We start from the raw sequence: 20,634 nt of genomic DNA on the forward strand, positions 1-20,634 counted from the left end.
GTGGAGGCCCTGGGCCATGTGGTTATCAGTTTGACCTTTGAAGAGGCTATAGACTGAATAACTAAAACAAGCCATGAAGGTACTTCATGACCATATGACTGATCCCCAATAAAAACCCTGGACACCAAGTCTCAGGTAAGTGCTCTTTGTTGGCAATACTTTACAGGTATTGTCACATATTATTGTTAGGAGAATAAGTGTTGTGTGTAAGACTGCTGGGAGAAGACAACAAGAAGCTTGCCTCTAATTTCTCCTGTACTAAGAAAAACCTTAGACATTTAATTCAATAACATAATTTTAGAAATAACAAAGCTGAACTTTAGAAAATAATTTAAGTGGACTGTCCAGGAACATACAGGAAACTGAAAGGATTAAAAGCCAGGTGTCTTGACCTGACTCCTAATTTAAGTCTCGTGGGAATTCTGGCTCTCTCTGATATGTTGGTACATTTAAATCTTTGATGGTATACAGCTCGAGTTAATTCCCTAATTTTTAAGGTGACAAACACTGCTTTATTAATAGTGTCATCTATATGTCACAGCTACTACTTATTATTTCAAAATTTGCAAAGTTAACATACCCAATAAAAATGTACTCAGAAACCAAATTCTCTGTTTAGTTAAAAGGTAATGACCTAGAAACAATAACACCTTCATTTTATGTTGCTTTGCAAACTATCAAGTATTTTTACTTAACTAAAAGCATATTTTAAAAAATGATAAATAACTAAATTATTCAGGAATGAAGCATTAATTTTATGAATGAGAGAAAAATTTGTGAGCTTTCATCATTGAATATCACCCCGAAATACAGCAGATTACTATGGACTGATCATTCATCTACTATGGACATTCTTTAAAGATAAGCTAAATTTTATGTTAAGAAATATACAGAATTTATTTCTGAACTGAGTCTCATACATTATAGATTTAGACTCCTGAAGAGACTGATTTAAACTGAATTTGTGCTGAAACTGTGCTAGCCTTCAAAGTTTTTCCAACATTAAATCCCTCATTGTATATTACTGATTTTTCATAAAACCTTTCATGCTTTTGAGCTAGGATGATAGCCGGGTTGCTTTTTGTAAAGACAGACAGAGAGCCCGATACATTAGAAACATCTGACTAATGGTGGAGAAAAAAGGGGCAGAATGTTTCAGAAAAAGTAACGGAACATCACAAGAGAGACAGAAACAGAAGAATGCTGCTTACTTTCTTCTCATCTTGATTTCTTAAGGACAATAACAGTTTGAACATAATCAGTGATGATGGTCATTCACATTAGCTTAAAAGCTGCTAATTCCATGGTATGACAGAAAAGTTCCCTAGAGTATACAGTATCACATCAAACCGGCCCAAGTCATTTGATCTGCAATTACACAAAGTTCTACACAATAGCTGAGGAAAGAGCCTAGAAGTTTAAGAAAATATTACTTAAGCATTTTTACAGTGAGAGATTTAAGGTGAAAAACTTAGCGTGATCAATATGCTAATGAAAAACTGCAGTTATAATTGAGGCTTTGCAAAAAGATAGAACATACAGGTTTTTTAAAAAAACGCCCAGCTTTGACATACCCAGCTACATCATATCTTAGAACACAGATGATTCTAAAGTATTTGTGTTTATTTATGTCCTAAACTTAACTGATTAGTTTTAACATGTGTAACTTTTAAAAACTGGCATTCATCTATCAGAGATAGAATCCACAGGCACTGTATTAGATCTCAGAACTAAGCCATAAAGAAGAGCTTTTCTCTTTCTTAACTCTCAATTCTAGTTTGCTTTATTACTGACAGACCAATAGAATTAAAGGTGTCTTGAATGTCATTGAGACTAATTTTATTAAACAACTGGCCTAGAAAAGTAGTGATTTGACAGATATCAATCAGCCAAGTAGAACTGAATTTCAACTACAACTCAGATCCCCAAATTTCTAGTTCAGAGCTAGTTCAGCTAGTTCAGCTCTAGTTCAGAGCTCTAGTTCAGAGCTACTGCTGAAATTATACTACTTTAAACACACACTTTAACAAAGTTAAAATAAAAAGATACAAGGACACTTAATTAATGTAAGTTTGTCTTTATTTAAACTAGAGTACATACAAAGTTCTAACTGCTTTGCAAAGTTAGACATCCTGATTTTATCTGTGGAGGTGGAGGGACAGAAACATGTCTTTCAAATCCTTTTACTTGACTGAGTTTGCTCAACCATTCAAATCATTAAGCATTGACCACAGAGATAACAGTGCCAGGTGCTGAAGATTACGCAAAATTTCCTTCAAAAGAAATGTAACACATAGTGGTTGAGCTAAACAACACATGGGGTAGTAGAGGAAGGCAGAATCAGTGGTATATCATGTGATATATGGTGCTTTCCTTGTATTTGGTTAGACTTAGAACACCATAAATTTCCCATAACTTAACCTGCTAATTACTCAGAATTCACTTAAAACTATCATTGATGGGTATTAAATATAATTCAGCTTTGTTATATGGAAATTATAAAGACAGATTGTGTTTACTCCTTCAGGGAACATAATACAGAAGTAGAAGGGAGAAAAGGAGAAAATACAAATTAGTAGTTCCTGGTTTGGGTTTGATCCACAAATGTTTTTGGTACTAATAATACTTTAATACCCTGTCATTAAGTTTCTAGTTTAAAAAATCAAATCAGAATTTCTGATTTCTCTTAAAAAATCAGGCGATTTGGCAATGGTACCTTGCTGCTAGACTGAATTAATGTGACTGCCCTCTTTAGATATGTGCTCTTTAGTTCATCACAGTCTTCAAATGGTAGTATGCAGGGCCCTCCAGGAATCTGAGTTTGAGATCCCTGTTTTAAATCAAGCATTCTTTTTGACAGGGAGAGAACAGGTAAGTGGGAAAAGAGAAAGAAAAGAAGAGTGGAGACTGAATTCCCCTGTGAAATTATATATTTAGGGATTTCCGTACCCCATGATATTTGGGATATGGTAAACAAGGGCCTTCTTCATTCTATAAATAATTACTAAACATCTGATACATGCCAGGTATTAACCTAGAGATATACAGTAAGACAGACTTGGTCCATTTTCTTATAATGCATACAAACTAGTAAGCTCCCACAAGGAAATCATACAAATATAAAATTGCATTGAAATAACATGAAAGAAAGGAGCATAATGCTCTGAGTCTGTACTTTTGAAATACAACCTAGATGTATAGTTGGATGAAAGCTTTCCTGAAGAAGAAAAGAGCATTCTAGGCAGAGGGAAAAGAATATGGAAAAGCTCTGTAGCAGAAGGGAAACAGCAAGTACAAAGGACTGAAAGAATGCTAAGTGTGGCTGGAGAGGCAAAGAACAAGGAGGAGCACAGTAGGAAATGAGATGGGAATCATGAAGTCCCTTGTAGTATGTACAAGAATTTGTCATTAGCCTAAGAGTAACCACAGCCAGTGGAGGAATCTTGGAGTGGAGAACAGACTTGGGGGAGCCAGAAGTTAACAGACAACAGCAAGTAGGAGGCTAACCGACACAGACTAGGCAATAGATGGAAGTAGCTTGGACCAGGCATTGTAGACAGGGAGAAGTGAGTGGACTCAAGAGATGTTAGGAAGTAACATAGGCAGGACTTGCTAATGAAGTAAATGTGAGGTATGAGGGAGAAGGTAGCATGGACACATAGGTTTCTGAATTATATAAATAATAAATAGCAGTGTATTACAGACTTGGGTAACAAAAGAGAAGGATCAGGTTTTGGGGTAGGCAGATGTGTGATAGGGAGGGAGGAGGAAAGATCACGAGCTCAGGTTTGGATATGTTGAATATGAGGGCTTCAAATATCCTTGAGATGTCAAATAGGTGTAAAATATAGAAAGCCAGAGCTAAGAGGAACAGTCTGCGCTAGGATATGTGTATGAGTCATCTGCTTTTAAATGGAATGAAGCCACAAATGTAGATACAATGATTGGAGAGAACAGGTGGCCTAGGCTTAGGTGTTCAGCAACTTCAACTTCTGATGGCAAGGGAGAGGCAGATGAGCTGGAAGAGAAGCTAGATGGTTATAAAAAAAAAGTTAGGACAGTGTGCTAGCCAAAGTGCTAGCCAGTGTGTATTACAAAAACAAAATATGGAGTCTGCTGCTGCTGTGAGATTAGTTTGGGTGAAGATTTCAAAAAAATCTAATGAACTTGTTGACATGAAGGTTACTGTAAGCCTTAGGCAACAGCTATTTTGGTAGAGTGTTAGAGCAAAGGCAGATTACAGTGGCTGTAGAAGTGAGATGTTGAGCACACGTGTGGTCACCCCTGAAATTTGATTGTGAAGAAAGGCATGGGGTAGCTTTTGGCTTTGTCAAGTCTCTTTATTGTATGTTTTCTATTTTGCTAACTTCTACATTCACAGCCTTCTGTTTGTTTCCTTTGGTTTATCCTATTTTTCTAACAAATTGGATCTTAGCTTGGAAATTACAGGCTCTTCTCTAATTTAAACATTTAAAGTTATAGATTTGCTTCTGCATGCCAACTTAGTTGCTTCTTTCAAGTTCTGATATGTAGTATTTTTATTACCAAATACTAAATATTTTTCAAATTCCATTGTGACTTCTTCCTTTATGCACATGTTCATAAGTGTTTTAAAAATTTCCAGATGAACTTTCATGTTATTTTTGTTACTGAATTCAAACACTACTTTCTCAGTGAGAGAAGGTAGTCTACAAAATCCCAATTCTTTGAAAATTACTGTTAATAGCTAACAATCAACACTATATGCCACTACCACTAAAGATCTTATATAAATTATTATAATTTAGTCCTCACAACAATTCTGTGAGGTAGGTACTATTATTCTCATTTTTAAAATTGGGAATAGGCACAGAAAGGTTAAGTAATTTACTCAAGTAACTTTATCAAGTTACACAGAGCCGATAACTGATGGGGTCACACTTTTTAGACCTCTTCCCCACTTAGATTTTATTCTTGGAATAATTGCAAACATAGCTCTGTGCTTTTTTTTTTTTCTGAAGGGACGGTCAATTTTATTGAGGTATATGTACTACATACTGCATGCATATAGGGTGTAAAATTTGATGAATTTTGTGATATGTATACAACCTGTGAAACTAGCAGTAAACAAATACAGAATATTTCCATACCCACTGAATTTCACCCTGCCCCTTCGTTGTACACCCTCTCTTTTTGCCTAGGCTCCAAGCAACTGGGGATCCACTTTTTGTGATTACAAGTTAGTTTGCATTTTTTTAAATTTAATATAAATGGAATGCTGTGCAAGCTCATTTTTGTATGGCTTCTTTCATTTTGCCTACTAATTTTTAGATTCATCCATGTTGTGTGTTCCATCAGTACCTTTTTTTTTTAACTGCCAAGTAGTACTCCTCTATATGGATATATCATATTTTGTTTCTCCCTTTGCTTTTGGACACTTGAGTTAATTTGGGGCTATTGTGAACAAAGTTACTAAGAATATTCATATTCAAGTTTATGTATGGACATATATTTTCCTTTCTCTTTGATTTCTAAGGCTATAATGGCTGTGTTTTATGACAAGCTTATGCTTTACTTTTTAAAAACTATCACTGTTTTCCAATGTGGTTGTAAAAGTTTACATTCAGTGTATGTGCTCCAATTAATCTGCATCTTTGCTGACACTTGGCATAGCCTGTTTAATTTTAGTCTTTCTAGTCAATATTTAGTGGTACCTCATTGTGATTGTAATTTTCACTTTCCTGATGACTAATGATCTTGAGTATTTTTACATGTCATGCATGTCTGTGATGTGACGTAAGAATCAATAGGTTGAATGTTTCCAGGAATTTATCCATTTCTTATATCCATTTCTTTTATCCATTTCTTATGTTTCCAGGAATTATCCAGTTTGTTGGTATATAATTGTTCATGGAGTTATCTCTTTTGATTTCTGATTTTTTTCCTTAATCTAGCTAAGAGTTTGTCAATTTTGTTTACTTTTTCCAAAAAAAAAACACACCCTCTTAATTTCATGGATTTCTATTGGTTTTCTATTCTCTAGTTTATTTGGGCTCTGATCTTTACCTTCTTTCTTATGCTAACTTAGGGTTTAGTTTGTTCTTTTTTCAGTTCCTTGAGATTAAAAGTTAAGCTGTTTGTTTGAATCTATCCTATTTTTTAATGTAGGCATTTATCACTATTCCCTTTTAACAATCCTTTTGCTGCATCCCATTTTTGTCATGTTGTTTTCCTTTGTCATGTGTTTTCTAATTTTGCTTTTGATTTCTTCTTTGACCTAATGATTTGCTATTTATTTTCCACAGTTGTGAATTTTGCAGTTTTACTTCTGTTACTGATTTTTAGTTTCATTCCACTGTGGTCAGACAAGATACTTGGTATGACTTCAATTTTCTTAAATTTGTTAAAGCTCATTTTTGTAACTTGACATGTGATGTACCCTGGAGAAATACCCATGTGTGCTTGAAAAAGTGTACTGTGCTGCTGTTGGGTGGAATGTTCTGTGTAAGTCTGTTAGGTTCATTTGGTTTATAGTGCTGCTCAAGTACTGTTTCCTTACTGATTGGATGTTCTATCCATTATTGAAAGTGGGGTTTTAAAGTGTCTTACTATTGGTATTACTGTGCATTTCTCCCTTTTGTCAGTATTTGCTTGACATATTTAGGTACCATGATGTAGGCTGCATAGACATTTATAAATTGTATTCAGTATTTGTCTATGTATTTATCTTTCCCAATGAGTTTCATATTTATGCTGTTGTGTTACTGTTTGATATCCTTTGTTTCAACTTCAAGAACTCTCTCTAGCATTTCACGTAAGGCAGGGTTAGTGGTGAAAAACTTCTTTAGCTTTTGTTTATCTGGGAAAATCATTATTTCTCCACTTTCGAAGAATAGTTTTGAAGAATATATTATTCTTAGATAATAGTTTTTTATTTTAAAATTATATACACTTCAGTTTTTGTGTTCTTCAGGTCTACAATTTATGTTTTGTACTTCTATTTTCCATCTCTGCTGAAATTCTCATGGCTTGTTGAAATTGTGTATGTTTTATTGAACACTTTAAAGTAAAACTTCAAAGTACCTTTGTCATCAATTTCTTATCTGGTTGTTTTAAAAATATTTGTGTTTGGTATTTTGAGGTTTTACTCTAAGGAGTTCATTTTCATTTAACCTGACTTGAATTTATTGGGCTTTCTGAATCTGAAACTTGGTGTCACTTGTAAATTTGGGCAACCTTTAAGTCATTAATTTTTTGAATAATTTTATCTGAAACTCCAAGTAGATATACGGGGTCCAGCAAATAATGCCCATTTCTTTTATTACAAAATCATAAGCATGTAATTCTGTAACATAACAATATCACACAAGCATACCATATGACATTTTAGGTGAAATTTTCAAATTAAAACTATAAATTATTAACCCATGTTATTACCTTACCAACCACACTTAGCAGACCTTACTTCTGCTGGATCCTGTATGTTGAATACGCTCATTATATCTTAATTCTCTTTTAACCCCTTGTTCATATTTTTCATTTATTTCTCTGGACTATATTCTAGGTGATTTTTTCTCAGATCTCCTAGTTTACTAATTTTTTAAACTGTTTGTTGTTTACCATCCATTTCCGTTTCTAACTTTATTTTTCATTTTTAAATGAGATTTATTTCCAAACGTGCCCAGTTTTGATTATTTCTTGATCATATATCAACACTGCTTAATTCACACATATGAATATCTCATACTATGTATTTGTTAATTCTGACATATTAAATCTTGGTAGGTAAGACTCCTTAGTGTAATTTTGCACTTTGAGCTCATGTTCTTTAAATTTTTACCTGTCAGGATTCTGGTTTTAATGCATACTCCCCAAAAGATAATTTGCATTTGCTCTTTCCAGGTGCTTGAGGTTACTATCAAGCCAACGTAACTACATTTTCAGGTTATTTTCTTCCTTTAAAGTCGTAGAAGCACTGTGAATTTAGGCTTCAAACTTGTGTGAGAGCTTTATGAATTCTCATAGAAGGCTTTTCTTCCTCTAATTTGTATCTTCTTCACTTAGAGCCAAGGCAGAGACAGGCACAAATCCTCTCAACCTCTGAGGATCTGCTTATTTCCCCCCTAATCCACTGAAGATGTATACTATAATGATTCCTTCCAGATTAATATCTGGAGGGAATGAGATTAGAACTCACTACAAAGTATTGCCTTAAATGTCACCTCCCTATACCACCAACACATAAAATTAAAATCCAGGCTTTAGGCTAACACAAAGCAGCTAAAAAGTACCCCAGTCCCAAGACAAACATCTATGTGATACTTTATCACTCTGTATTCACATCTTCTTTTGTGGTTTCTTGCCTCTGAGGAATTCCCTCACTTATCAGCTCAATCATTAATTGAGAAAGATTAAATAATCTCTGCAGCATTTTAAGGCATTTCTCTGATCTTTGTTCAGTGATATGGCTCTGGTTTCTACTTTTTTTTTTAATAAGATTTTATTTATTTATCTTTAGAGGAGAAAGGAAGGAGAGAGGGAAAGAAATATCAATGTATGGTTGCCTCTCCTGAGTCCCCTGCTGGGAACTGGCCTGCAACCCAGGCATGTGCCCTGACTGGGAATGGAACCGTGGTTATTTGGTTCAAAGGCTCACACTCAATCCACTGAGCTACACCAGCCAGGGCTCTGGTTTCTACTTTTATAAACTAGGAGATGAGAGTCATATGCTGAGTATGAAGGGGGAAGAAGATTGCTGGAAAGTGAAAAAAGCTTGAAGTGGTAGAATATGGAAAGTTAAATAATGAAGTATAATGAAGTACTAAATAATAACATGTTGATAGTATCAAGGAAAGTTCATTGGGAGAGATCACTTGATAAGACTTGATTGTCCCTGCTTATAAGGTAGTCCCATATTTAATATATATTAGCCATACAACCTTGGACAAGTTATACCCCATTTATTTCTACCTATGTCATGGGGATTGTGAAGACAAGTGTTATAAAGCACTTTGAAAATATTAAATCACCCAAAATGTAAGACATTGTAACCATGTCTTCTACCACAGAATTGTATGTCAACAAACTCTTACATCACAGATGATCTCAGGAAAAATAGGACCAAGTTAATGGATAAAACCCTTTAAGAGATTCAGACAAAATCACAATTACAGATAAAAACCAACACTGAACTAAACCACTATTTCAGTAAATAGTAACTGATTTCATGATGTAAGATGTATTTGTTTTACTGGCTTCTCTATTTAATACTGAAACCAAATTACCAAAGCTCTAAATACCATGGGCCATTTGCCATCAAATAAAAATAGTTTTGCTAAGCAAAATTCTACAATATATAAAGTGATTTCATTAAGATTTACCTATATCAATCAAAATTAAATTTATCTAATTAAACCAAGATAACCTAAGAGAATCTTAGTATTCGTACCATAAGCAATCTTTTAGGCAAAAAAATATAGAGATCGCAGAAACTACACAAATACTTTCCCTCTAGTGTTCATCAAAATTAATTCCCAAATTTTTAATGGCTAAATACTTTCCAGATTTTAGTCTTTTCAAGATTCTCCCTCAATAATATATTCCTCCATTGTTCTTGTTGCTATGAGAAAAAAATATGATGAAATAACTTATCTTTAAAGGAGTTTTCACCTTAGGTGGTGACCCTTTGGCACAGAGATTTTCAACCTTTTTCATTTCATGGCAGACATAAACTAATGACTAAAATTCTGTAGTACACCACAAAATATATTTTTTGCTGATAACAAAAAATAGGTATAATTTTGATTCATTCACACCAGATAGCTATTGTTGTGTTAGCCGTCATTTTTTTTAAAATTGGAAAATCTAAGGGAAAAGTGGTAAGTGCCCCTGACTAGTCAGGTGTTGCATATTCAAAAAATTCTTGCAGCATATCTGTTGAAAGTCTTTGGTGTAAGGTATCCATCCATGCTGTAATACCAACCTGCATATTAGTCACTTAGTAGCAGTCTTGGTTATCAGATTGACTGTGGCAGTTATCGGGGTGTAAAAGTTCAAGTTACTCTTATTTTACTGAATAATAGCCCCAAAATGCAAGAGTAGTGATGTTGGCAATTTGGATATTCCAAAGAAAGGCCATAATGTGACTCCTTTAAGTGAAAAGCTATGTATATATTGGAGAAAACATAGTATATATAGAGTTTGGTACTATCCATGGTTTCAGGCATCCACTTGGGGGTCTTGGAATGTATCTCTGTGGCAAACAGGGGCCCACTGAAATCTGTTTTAAAAACTAAAGTCTTCTATGCTAAAAGTACAAAAGTGTGAACTTTTTTCTGGTAAGGTAAAGTTCTATTGATAAGTCTGATTATTTCAGAAAGTGCTACTTTTATCTCAATTCTATTCAAGTACAGTCAACAACAACAAAAAGAGTGGTTCAGGCAGTCTTAACTTTTTGAAAACATAATGAGTTTTAGAGGAACCACCAATAATGTTCAAAGTAGTAATGGCTATTTTACCAACTTTATTTTTACACTGCTCTATTGTTCTTTGTAACTAAGTCTGTAAAGTTAGACTGTTTTTAATTAGTGAGAAGTGGATACAACAAATGATTTAAAGAGATCAACAGTAAGATAAAATTGGTATGTAATGAGACAGATAGTGAAGACAGAGTAATTTGGTAACCAAGGTGCACATCTATTCAAAACAGATATAGGACCTTTTGTTTAAAAAAATCAGCTGGTTTGTAAATATTTGTTACCACAGACTTTTCCTATTGCTCTGCTCACTGGGAATATGAATAACTCACTGAGAAAGCTTCATTAATTCAGAACGATCAGTGGAAAGTGTATTTTCAATACCTTGAAATTGATATAAAAATTTGAATTAAAATATTCTTTTAAATACAGATTCTTCTAGATTTTTTCCAATAAATAGGGAAATGATTTCTGTTAAAATACTTTTTTAAACAGGTTAAAAATTTGTTCTTTTACATATAGTGATGTGTCATAAAATTGATTTGATTATAAAAAGGCAAGCATAGACAAACAACCTACATTGTCTTTAATAGAGTACAAAAGGAAAAAGCTTTAGTCCAGTTTCCTTCCCAATTATATTTCCTAGGTTAATAGAGTTCTATTGCTTTTTAAAAATTACAATACACAAACAAGACTGATTTAACAGGAAGATTTTAGATATTTAAGTTCTACCTCACTAGCTAGGAATACCATCAATTAAAAATAAATCTGAAAACCCAATCTAGTTATTGTGTAGTTTATGCTGAAGAAGCATAGTTTTAAATTTTGAGCCTAATTATAAAGGCTTTTTCCCCCTATTGTGATAGTGTTTAGCTACTTTGTGTTTAACTCAGGGTGAAAGATAAGACTGGCAGAGAGCACAAGGGAACCATCTGGGGCACTGGAAATACTGTGTATCTTAAATTGGTGGTAGTAACATGAATGTATCCATATGTAAAATTTCACCTAGATGCACATTTAAGATTTGTGCACTTTATGTTATGTATATATCTTAAGAGTAGAGTGTTTAGCTAAATTATGAAATGCCCACCAACTATTTTACAGTGGATCATTAATATAATTTTTGTAAGTCCAAATGTATAGATAGGATAACTTATTTGTTGCTTATGGCAAAGGATTGCTAGTCATGTTCAGGTAAATTAACTATATCTGAAAATAGAGTAAAGCTTCCATGAAAGGAGGTCATTGGTATTATATCAGAAATGTCAGGAAGAATATATGTATCAGTTTAACTATAAAGGAGAGAAGTGTAATTAAAGTTTAAACAACTAGAAGATCAGAACATTGTCAAATAAGTGACGTGACTGTGGCATGATAATTTGATTTACAATTACCCATGCTTTTTATTTATGCTTCTCATTGTTTTTTAGTCATTGTATTGTTTGGACTTCCAAAGGGATGAGAAAGGAAAAGAATTCAAGTTCTGTTACTCATTTTAAACTGTTGTTTTTAGCATGCTAAAAAGCTAAAGTTATGACTGGATTTAAAAATTGTGCATTCTACTTCCTTTCCACTCAGCGAGAAAACAGTTAATTTATGTATGCAGGGAATATAAACACTGATTCTGCATCAAATGTTTTTACTTTTCCTGATAGCTATGTTAATTCTCATCACCTCCAAAAGCCTTTGAGAGGATTAGCTGCAGAGACCAATATTGTTCTATATTAGTATTAAGTATATGATGTCACCTTGTTTCCTCCTCTCCTCCAGAGATTTTTTTTTTTTTTTTGCAGGATGGGAGGGGGATACTTTTTGGACAATTCTCAGAATTCTATGGCTTAAATACCACTAGCTGACACACTTGACTGGCAACCTTACACTCCCAAACCTGTATGAAATGGGTCAAATACCTAAGCTCCACAGAACAATGCAATCCAACCAGTAATTCCTCATAAAAAAGAAAGGGGGTGTGATTAAGCTTCCAGCTATTAAGCAAGTTATTGCAAAAACAGTTCAGTGGTTTGTTTCTGCAATAGGCACAGGTTAAGCTAGTATTTTTCTCTTAATTAGCTCGAGAGAGAGAGAGAGAAACAGACAGACTAGGACGTAAGAAGCAGGAAAAATAGCCAAAGCACGAAGCAACTGGGGCAAACATCAAGGGCTTTACAGAGGTCTTCCAATTGACCCTCAGTATTGGTTATCGATTATTAACTCTGCTGGAGAACTATCGAACGGGATCTGTGTAAGGCTTATCGAGCCACAGGGAGGGGGATGCAGGAGGGAATATAAGCTGCTAATAAAAGAAACGCAGCAACAATAGCAGAGAAACAGCTCTGCCTGGTGACGTAATGGCTGGCAGCAGTCCAGCTTCAGCAGGGCTGCTGCTACCTCAGCATCCAACCTCTCGCAACACACAGTCCAGCTTCGGCAGAGCGACCGGGGCTCCCACTTCTTGCGATGGCAGCAACACCTTACCTTAGAGGGCTAGGACGCCGAACAAAGGGTCGTCTTGCTGCTTTAAGTTGTCACAACACACTCTCTCACTCACTCACCCCTCAAGTCCCTCAGTAACCGAGTCAATCGGCTCCTCAAGTTTAGGACGAGCACCCGGGCGCGCCCTCCAGGTATGCCTCAGTTTCCCCAGGCTGGTCTCTGGTCCGCCCATCACCGCCCCCCCCCGCCCCCCGTCCTCGGCGGGAGTTGATCACGGGGGCCCCCGCTCGCCCTCCTGGCCCCGCAAGCGGGTCCTGCCGCCTTACCTCCGCCAGGTAGAGGTTGAGGAGACAGAGCGTGGAGAACTGGAGACAGGAAGGGAAGCAGTAGAGCAGCCAGTGGGGGAAGAAGTGCAGGTGAGCGGGCGGCCGGAGCAGGGGTAGGGAGCCGCTGAGCGAGAAGGCGGCGGAGAAGAGGGTGGTCCTGAGCGCTGCCCACAGGAGACAGAGGAAGAGGCAGAGGCTCTGGTAACTCAGCCGCCGCTCGCGGTACAAAAGCAGCCTCCACAGCTGCAGGTAGGCAAAGGCGAAGAGCGCAGCGTAAAGCAGGGCGTGCAGGACGCTCAGCGCCAACTGCACGGAGCCCGGCACCACCGCGCCTGAGGCGGCAGCGACGGCGCCTTCGCCTGCGCCGCCCTCGCCCGGCGTCGAGGGCTCACGGCCGGCCGCGGGGGCGGCGGCGGCCACGGGACCCGGCACGGACACCCTCATGACGGGGCCTGGGGGACGGGCGTGGGAGCGCGGGAAGGAAGGGGCAGGGCTCGGAGCCGCCGTCGAGGAGGAGAAGGATTTGTGCCTTACCCCCCACCCACCCCAACCTTCCACCCCGAGAAGCGCCGTGACAGGACCCGGAGCCCCGCACAGAGCAGCCGCGGCTCCCCCGACCCCTCCTCCTCTCCCCGCCCCCCGGGGGGTCTCGGCTCCTCCTGCTGCGGCTTCGCTCGGTAGCTGCAAAAAACAACTCTCGGCTGGAGACAATCAGCTGAGAAACCCGAGCATTTGAGGCGCTCGCTCCGCACGGTGGGCTCGCGCGGATTGGGCCAGGCGGGCACGCCCCCTGCGCGCCGCGCTCGGACGTCCACGGGCCCCGGAACCCGTCGCTCCAGGACTCTAAGATCTGATTGGGCATTCACTGTCTCTGCTTTCTCCCTCCCCTGAACTCCCCACCCCCGCTGCTGATTGGCCTAGCTACTGCACGGCTCCCTGGCACCGGCGGGAGGACTGGATTGTGGCTTGTCACTTGGGACGGATTTCGCTCCGCCCACTGTGCTATCAATTGGTAGGAGAGGCAGCACGTAGGGAGCACGAGGAGAGGGAGGAGCCTTGGGTTGTTTTTTTTTTTTTGGCCCCTCTGGCAGATTCTACACAGTGGTGGCAGCCGGAGGCAGTTTTTTTAGCGGCTAGGCTTAGATGTTCGCCGGTGCGGGGCGAGCGGGTTGTGTGGAGCGAGGACCCGCCTTGAGTCTCTCCTTCACGTGGCGGGACCTGTCGGAAGCGCTGAAGCAGGTGGGTAGCAGTGCGGATCCTTGGGTCTAGGGGGATGTAGTCTCTGCCTGCAAGGATGGGGGTTGAGTCCAAGCATCTCTCCCCCAGCGAGGGCCGCACCGCTGAGCTCTGGAGAGTGGTTTAGGAGGGGCCTCACTTGGATTCTTCTGAGGGGCATTTTGCTTACTTCTTTCCCAGCGTGAGCGGCGAGAAAATCTCTGAGCCCTTGGAGGGGAGAGGGAATGGAATGAGGCTAAGGGTGAACCGAAGTTCTAAGGAAGACTTCTCTTCCTCGGGAACTGCCCCTTAAAGAGGAGTGGTATTAGGATGAGATACAGATCCAAGCGATATGATTAAGGGGAATGTGGCCCTTTGAAATGTAGAATTCGGAAAGATGCTCTCGGCATAAGTTTAGGGAAAAGGCAGAACTAGAACTCTGTTATTGATGAAGGTCTGCAGAGGAAGAAGTAGAATAGTCTGTGCCCCTAAAATCCCACATGTGTTCTTCAAACCTTCCTTCTGTCTGTGGTAAATGGTGGCGCTAGCAGTTCCTGGGGCTCATAGACACAAAATAAAAGCTTTGTTACTGCTGTAAATGAGTAAATAAATTTCCCAACGTGTATTGGACTAATATAACATTTGTTGACTTTGAGTGTGTGTGTGTGTTTGGTAATAAAATAAACAGAATAGTGCAAAGTAATGAGAAAATAATTCGTGTTTTTCTTAGAATGAGCCGCACACCACAGGTTCAGTATCTGGAAGACATGGGTGCATTTACTGGCACAGCCAAGATCCAGCCTTTCCTGACTCACTATCCTTCGCTCTAATGCTTTGCCCGAGAAGAGTGTTCATACCTTTTTTCCTAGCTAGTGATCCATAGGGAACTTTAAAGTCTGTTTTGTACTCCAGATTCTGGAACAGTAGTCCCTGCTGGCCCCAGATGCTGGTGGGTTTGGGGTTCTTTTATAGGCGTGTTAACAAACTGTGATAGATGTCGAGGCCTAGCACTGTTAGGTGGGTATCGGATGAAACGGCAGCTGAGCAGTTATGCGGTGCAGTCTACGTATGGTACAATTTGCTATAAAGAAGTTAACAGACCTATTCCAACAATGCTTTTGAAAAGGATCTCATGTTCATTAGAGTGTAATAAATTCACCTAATGGATTCCTAGAGCATGTGGTTAGGGCTGTACACAGTTCTACTTGAAAAGGGACAGAGTGCTCATGGCAACAGTGAGTTAACTAATTGCAGTTATGTGCTTAAGCACACAAATTAAGCATGAACTCAGAATTATGTGATTTGAGGCACTTGGCAAAATCAGTAGACCCTCCTGTTCTCTGGCATGTTCATTGTTTTTTATCTTCCATAATCCATGAGGTGCAAATTTTAGGTCATGAATAGATTTTCTCCATGAAGGTGTTTTTCTTTTTTTGCCTACATTCTCAAATGATAGTTAACCTCTGGATAGTAGTCATACTAGTTTTAGGTCTTTGCTTGTAAGACTTTTTATTCCATTGTCATTGCAAGTCTGGATAGCCTTCTGTTTTCTCCTTTTGGGGGGTGTTTGTTGCAGGGTATGGATGGAGAGAAAGGATTTTGCCCCAGCTGTCTTGAAGGGTCTGTAAAATATATGCTGACACTGTTGACTCCTTTTATTGCCGCCTTTGGGTCTTAAATGATAAGCTGTCATGAGATATAATCAATGTTTTATTTGAGGCTAGTTCAGTGAGCAGGTTCTTTTCTACAGTAGCAGCGTTAAACTTATTTATGGTTTAGTAAGTAAGCTGATTTTTTGACAAAATACTCTTACAGAAACTTTGTAAGCATTAAGTGCCCCATTTGTTGCAAAGTATGAAACATGTCTTTCCCCAGAGAATGATGCCCACAGATTTGGTATAATTTATTTAATGTTTACAGTTGTTAATTTCCTCTTTTTCTTAAGAGGGAAAACCATTAGTTTTACAGTTAATCATAAGGCAAATTTAAGCCTATAAAGGGGAACTGAATCAAGGGTATTCTAGAAAAGCTTGTTGCTAGATATTTTAAAATTAGAAATGTGTCCAAATGCACAATGACTGGATATTGTTTCTAGGAGAGCAGATTGCTTCAGTACAATGGTTTTTCAAACATTTAAAGCCAAACTGTTTACCAAGTATTATATGCTGGACCCAATCCCAGAATGGGATTGCTCTAGCTAAAGAGGACCACCAGCTGCTCCATCTGCCCAGAGAACATATGAAGGAAAATCCTTGCCCCCTTCTCTCACTAGCAAGAATGTGTTTTTCCCTTGAAGTACTTCTTCCTCATTTCCCTGTAGGGGCTCTCTTAGTATTTTGGTGCCAAACAAAAACTTTTGTTACCCTTAAGCATTTTATTTGCAACTGTGTGAAATTGCTATAAAAGCTTCTAAACATTTACACTGGATTTCTGTGTTTACCTTATTATCATAGACCAGTAACAGATAGTTCATATTCTGGAACATGCTCTAGAGCATAGTTCTCCATGGACCTTGGCTTTGCCCTACAAGAGGTCCCTTTCATTTTTTTATTCTTTTAAAAAATATATTTTATGGACTATGCTATTACAGTTGTCCCATTTCCCCCCTTCATTCCCCTCCACCCTGCACACCCTCTCCCACCCACATTCCCCCCTCTTTAGCTCATGTCCATGTGTCATAAGTTCTTTAGCTTCTACATTTCCCATACTATTCTTGCCCGCCCCCTGTCTATTTTCTACCTACCATCTATGCTTCTTATTCTCTGTACATTTACCCCCTCTCTCCTCCTCCCATTCCCCTTTTGGTAACTATCCATGTGATTTCCATTCTGTGGTTCTGTTCCTGTTCTAGTTGTTTGCTTAGTTTGCTTTTGTTTTAGGTGTGGTTGTTAATAACTGTGAGTTTGCTGTCTTTTCACTGTTCATCTTTTTTATCTTCTTTTTCTTAGATAAGTCCCTTTAACATTTCATATAGTAAGGGCTTGGTGATGATGAACTCCTTGAACTTGATCTTACCTGAGAAGCATTTTATCTGCTCCTCCATTCTAAATGAAAGCTCTGCTGGGTAGAGCAATCTTGGTTGTAGGTCTTTGGATTTAATGTCTTGGAATGCCTCTTTCCAGCCCCTTCTTGCCTGCAAGGTCTCTTTTGAGAAATCCGCTGACAGTCTGATGGGAGCTCCTTTGTAGGTGACTTTGTCCCCCATCTCTTGCTGCTTCTAGGATTCTCTCCTTCATTTTAATCTTGGGTAATTATGATGTGCCTTGGTGTGTTCCTCTCTGGGTCCAACTTCTTTGGGACTCTGAGCTTCCTGGACTTCCTCCTTTTCCAGAAGGAAGGAGGAAGTCTATTTCCTTTTCCAGAAGTGGGGGAAGTTCTCCTTTATTATTTGTTCAAATAAGTTTTCCACTTGTTGCTATTCCTCTTCACCTTCTGGTACCCCTATAATTCAGATGTTGGAACATTTAAAGATGTCCCGGAGGTTCCTAAGTCTCTCCTTATTTTTTTAAATTCTTGTTTCTTCCTTCTTTTTTGTTTGGTTGTTTCTTTTTTCTGTCTGGTCCACTCCATTGATTTGAGGTCCAGTTTTTTTCCCATCACTATTGGTTCCCTGTACATTTTCCTTTATTTCACTTAGCGTAGCCTTCATTTTTTCATCTAATTGACGACCAAATTCAACAAATTCTGTGAGCATCCTGATCACCAGTGCTTTGAACTATGCATCTGATAAGTTGGCTGTCTCTTGGTCACATAGTTGTATTTGCTCTGGAGCTTTGATCTGTTCTTCCATTTGGGCCATTTTTCTTTGTCTTGTTGGACCTGTTATGTATGAGAGGCAGAGCCTAAGGTGTTCACTAGGGCGGGGCCACCCAGGTTGCTGGGTTGTGACGCTGTATGTGGGGGCGGGTCAGAGAGGGGTAATGGCATTTGTTCCACGCTCTCAGATTTTGGCTTTAATTCTTGTTGCTGGGGCCCTAGCCTGTGTGGTCTGTGTCACTGCTTGCTCCTTGGCCTGGTTTACCTGAGTGTGAATGTATGACCGCAGTCAGCCAGCCACCTTGTGCCCCCACTGGGTCTGCCCATTGCCACCCTACACCTGGGATCTGCCAACCGCTGCCTGTGTGCCTGTGTTGGTCCGGCTTCTTTTTCCTGTTGGACCCTGCTTTGCCAGCCGCTGACTCCACCCCTCTTACCCTTCTGGCTGAATGGTTCGTTGTTGTCAGACTTCCGCACAGTTTAATTTTCTGTGTTTTAGCTGCATTTTTGTTACTAAAACTTTGTTGTCTTTAAACTTGGTTGTATGAGGAGGCACAGTGTTTCCACCTACACCTCCATCTTGGCCAAAAATTGAGTACCTTTCTTATTATACCCAACCAACAGCAACTATCACACAGTACTCATCTTCCCTTTTCTAGCCTTTTCTCTTAGGGCTATAAATAAGTACTTTAGCCACCTAGGTACATGCTCATAAATTCATTAGGTACATGCCCCTTTCGAATTATTGTAGTGACAGTTTCATCAGATGTTTTGTCACCCCTTAATGTGGATCATTTGCTGAGCTCATATCTCTGATAAGTTTTCTTGGGAAAAAAGTTTTCTTGATTAGGCCCTTGCTGCTTAATCTCTGATGTAGTATTTTAGAGTTCTTGTTAAGGCAGCATCTCATTTCTAGTTTTATACCCGTGAAGATAAATTAAATTGTTCTGCAATTATAATTCCTCAAATCTCAGTGGCTTAAGACAACAAGGTTTATTTCTTCTGCATCACATGCTTATTGCATGTCAGCTACAGGCTCTCTTTGTTGCATTCATATGTTGTTGATAAACGTGTGAAACTACATTCATAAACAGGAACTTAAGTTGATAAATAGCCACTATTTGAGCATTTTTAGTGCCTGTGACAGAAGAAAATAAAGCCTGGTATATTACACAGTAGCTGTTAAAACTATTGCTTAAAAGAGACATACCACTTTCGCTTAGAATAAGTCACATGGTGGCCTCAGACTTCACTGGAAGTGGGTGTTTTCTTTCCCCACCACTCACCATCCACACTTACCTTTTTAAGATCTTTTTATGAGGAGACCATGTCCCTGGGAAAATGCAGTTTATTCATGTGAAATGAACAGTCTTCAGTGGCCCCATGGGGTAGATTGGATTGATAAGAGTAGAAGCTGTAAAATATTTCATTACATAGAAGTAATTTTAAAAATCAAAGTGAAAGGTACACTGTTTAAAGAGTCAGATCTTTTGATAGGGTTTCAAAAGCCCCTTTGGTATCTTCCCCTCTTCAATTTATTGTTCCTTAAAGGCAATTACTTTTAACTGCTCCCTGTTTCTTTTGGCATTGATATTCTTGTTTCCAATAAACTTGGCTTTTTGGTCTTGTGAAAGATGAACATTTATCTCTCTTTTATCTCCTTTTTCACCCTGACTGCATGATCCCTTATTTTCTGTCTCCCCATCTACTCAACTGTGGTTGTCATAGGTTTGGTTAATTTATCATTCAGTATTTATTTTATTATGACCATGTAAACTCTATTTCTAGCTGACCTATGCAATATTCTCTGCTTTAAGTCATTTAGTAAATAATCAAACTTATCAAAGATGGAACAAACTGCAGAAGTTACTATTAAGTTTCTATTTCCAAAAAATGTAAGCAAAACCACTAAAAATCTCTAACCAACCAAATGCAAAGTACTTTGAAATGTATAATCTCATTTGATTAATGAGAGAGATGTGGGAAAGTATTGAAGTCTTGAATGTACAGTTAGAACTTTTGGTGTTACAAAATACATTCTTATGTTAACCCCAATGTTCAATTTAGTGTTGAAATAATTGAATTGTAACCACAAAGACAGGAAAAGTGATACTTTATATTTGAATCTTACAATTGTACTTTAAATATTTTACCTTTTAATTAGGTTGGAATTATTTCATTGGTAAAAGATTTTATATAGTTATTCTCTTAGGTTCAAGATATGTGCATTTTCTCCGCCCCCAGAATATAAATAAAATCTTGTATGACCTATTTTTAAACCATTCCTATTAATATAAAGTGGCTTTAAAATATGTTGGCATAAAATGGCTATAATGTATAATCAATTTTAATGTCAAGTGTATCCCTTAATTATATCATTAAAATTACTTTTTTATATACCTCTCACAGTTCTCACTCATCATTCTACTTGAGTTTTTGAACTCTAAGGG

At 38.3% G+C, this 20,634-nt stretch overlaps 2 protein-coding genes across 3 annotated transcripts in view; one reads left to right on the top strand and one right to left on the bottom strand.

Moving 5' to 3' along the window:
* GPR137C (G protein-coupled receptor 137C) overlaps positions 1-13,707 on the bottom strand; it is a 45,867-nt gene extending 32,160 nt beyond the window's left edge. For both annotated transcript variants that reach the window (XM_053669998.1, XM_037155552.2), the window contains exon 1: positions 13,214-13,707. In XM_053669998.1, coding sequence (XP_053525973.1) covers positions 13,214-13,657 — 444 coding nt within the window. In that variant the 5' untranslated portion in view covers positions 13,658-13,707. The remainder of the gene's footprint in view (positions 1-13,213) is intronic.
* A 598-nt stretch (positions 13,708-14,305) lies between these two features.
* The window catches only part of TXNDC16 (thioredoxin domain containing 16), an 80,130-nt gene continuing 73,801 nt past the window's right edge, over positions 14,306-20,634 (top strand). The window contains exon 1 of the mRNA XM_037155765.2: positions 14,306-14,452. The gene's annotated coding sequence lies outside the window, so the exon portion shown is untranslated. The remainder of the gene's footprint in view (positions 14,453-20,634) is intronic.

The sequence above is a fragment of the Artibeus jamaicensis genome, unplaced genomic scaffold, assembly GCF_021234435.1.
Source record: "Artibeus jamaicensis isolate MK-2021 breed Jamaican fruit bat unplaced genomic scaffold, CSHL_Jam_final contig_548, whole genome shotgun sequence".
NCBI classification, from domain to species: domain Eukaryota; kingdom Metazoa; phylum Chordata; class Mammalia; order Chiroptera; family Phyllostomidae; genus Artibeus; species Artibeus jamaicensis.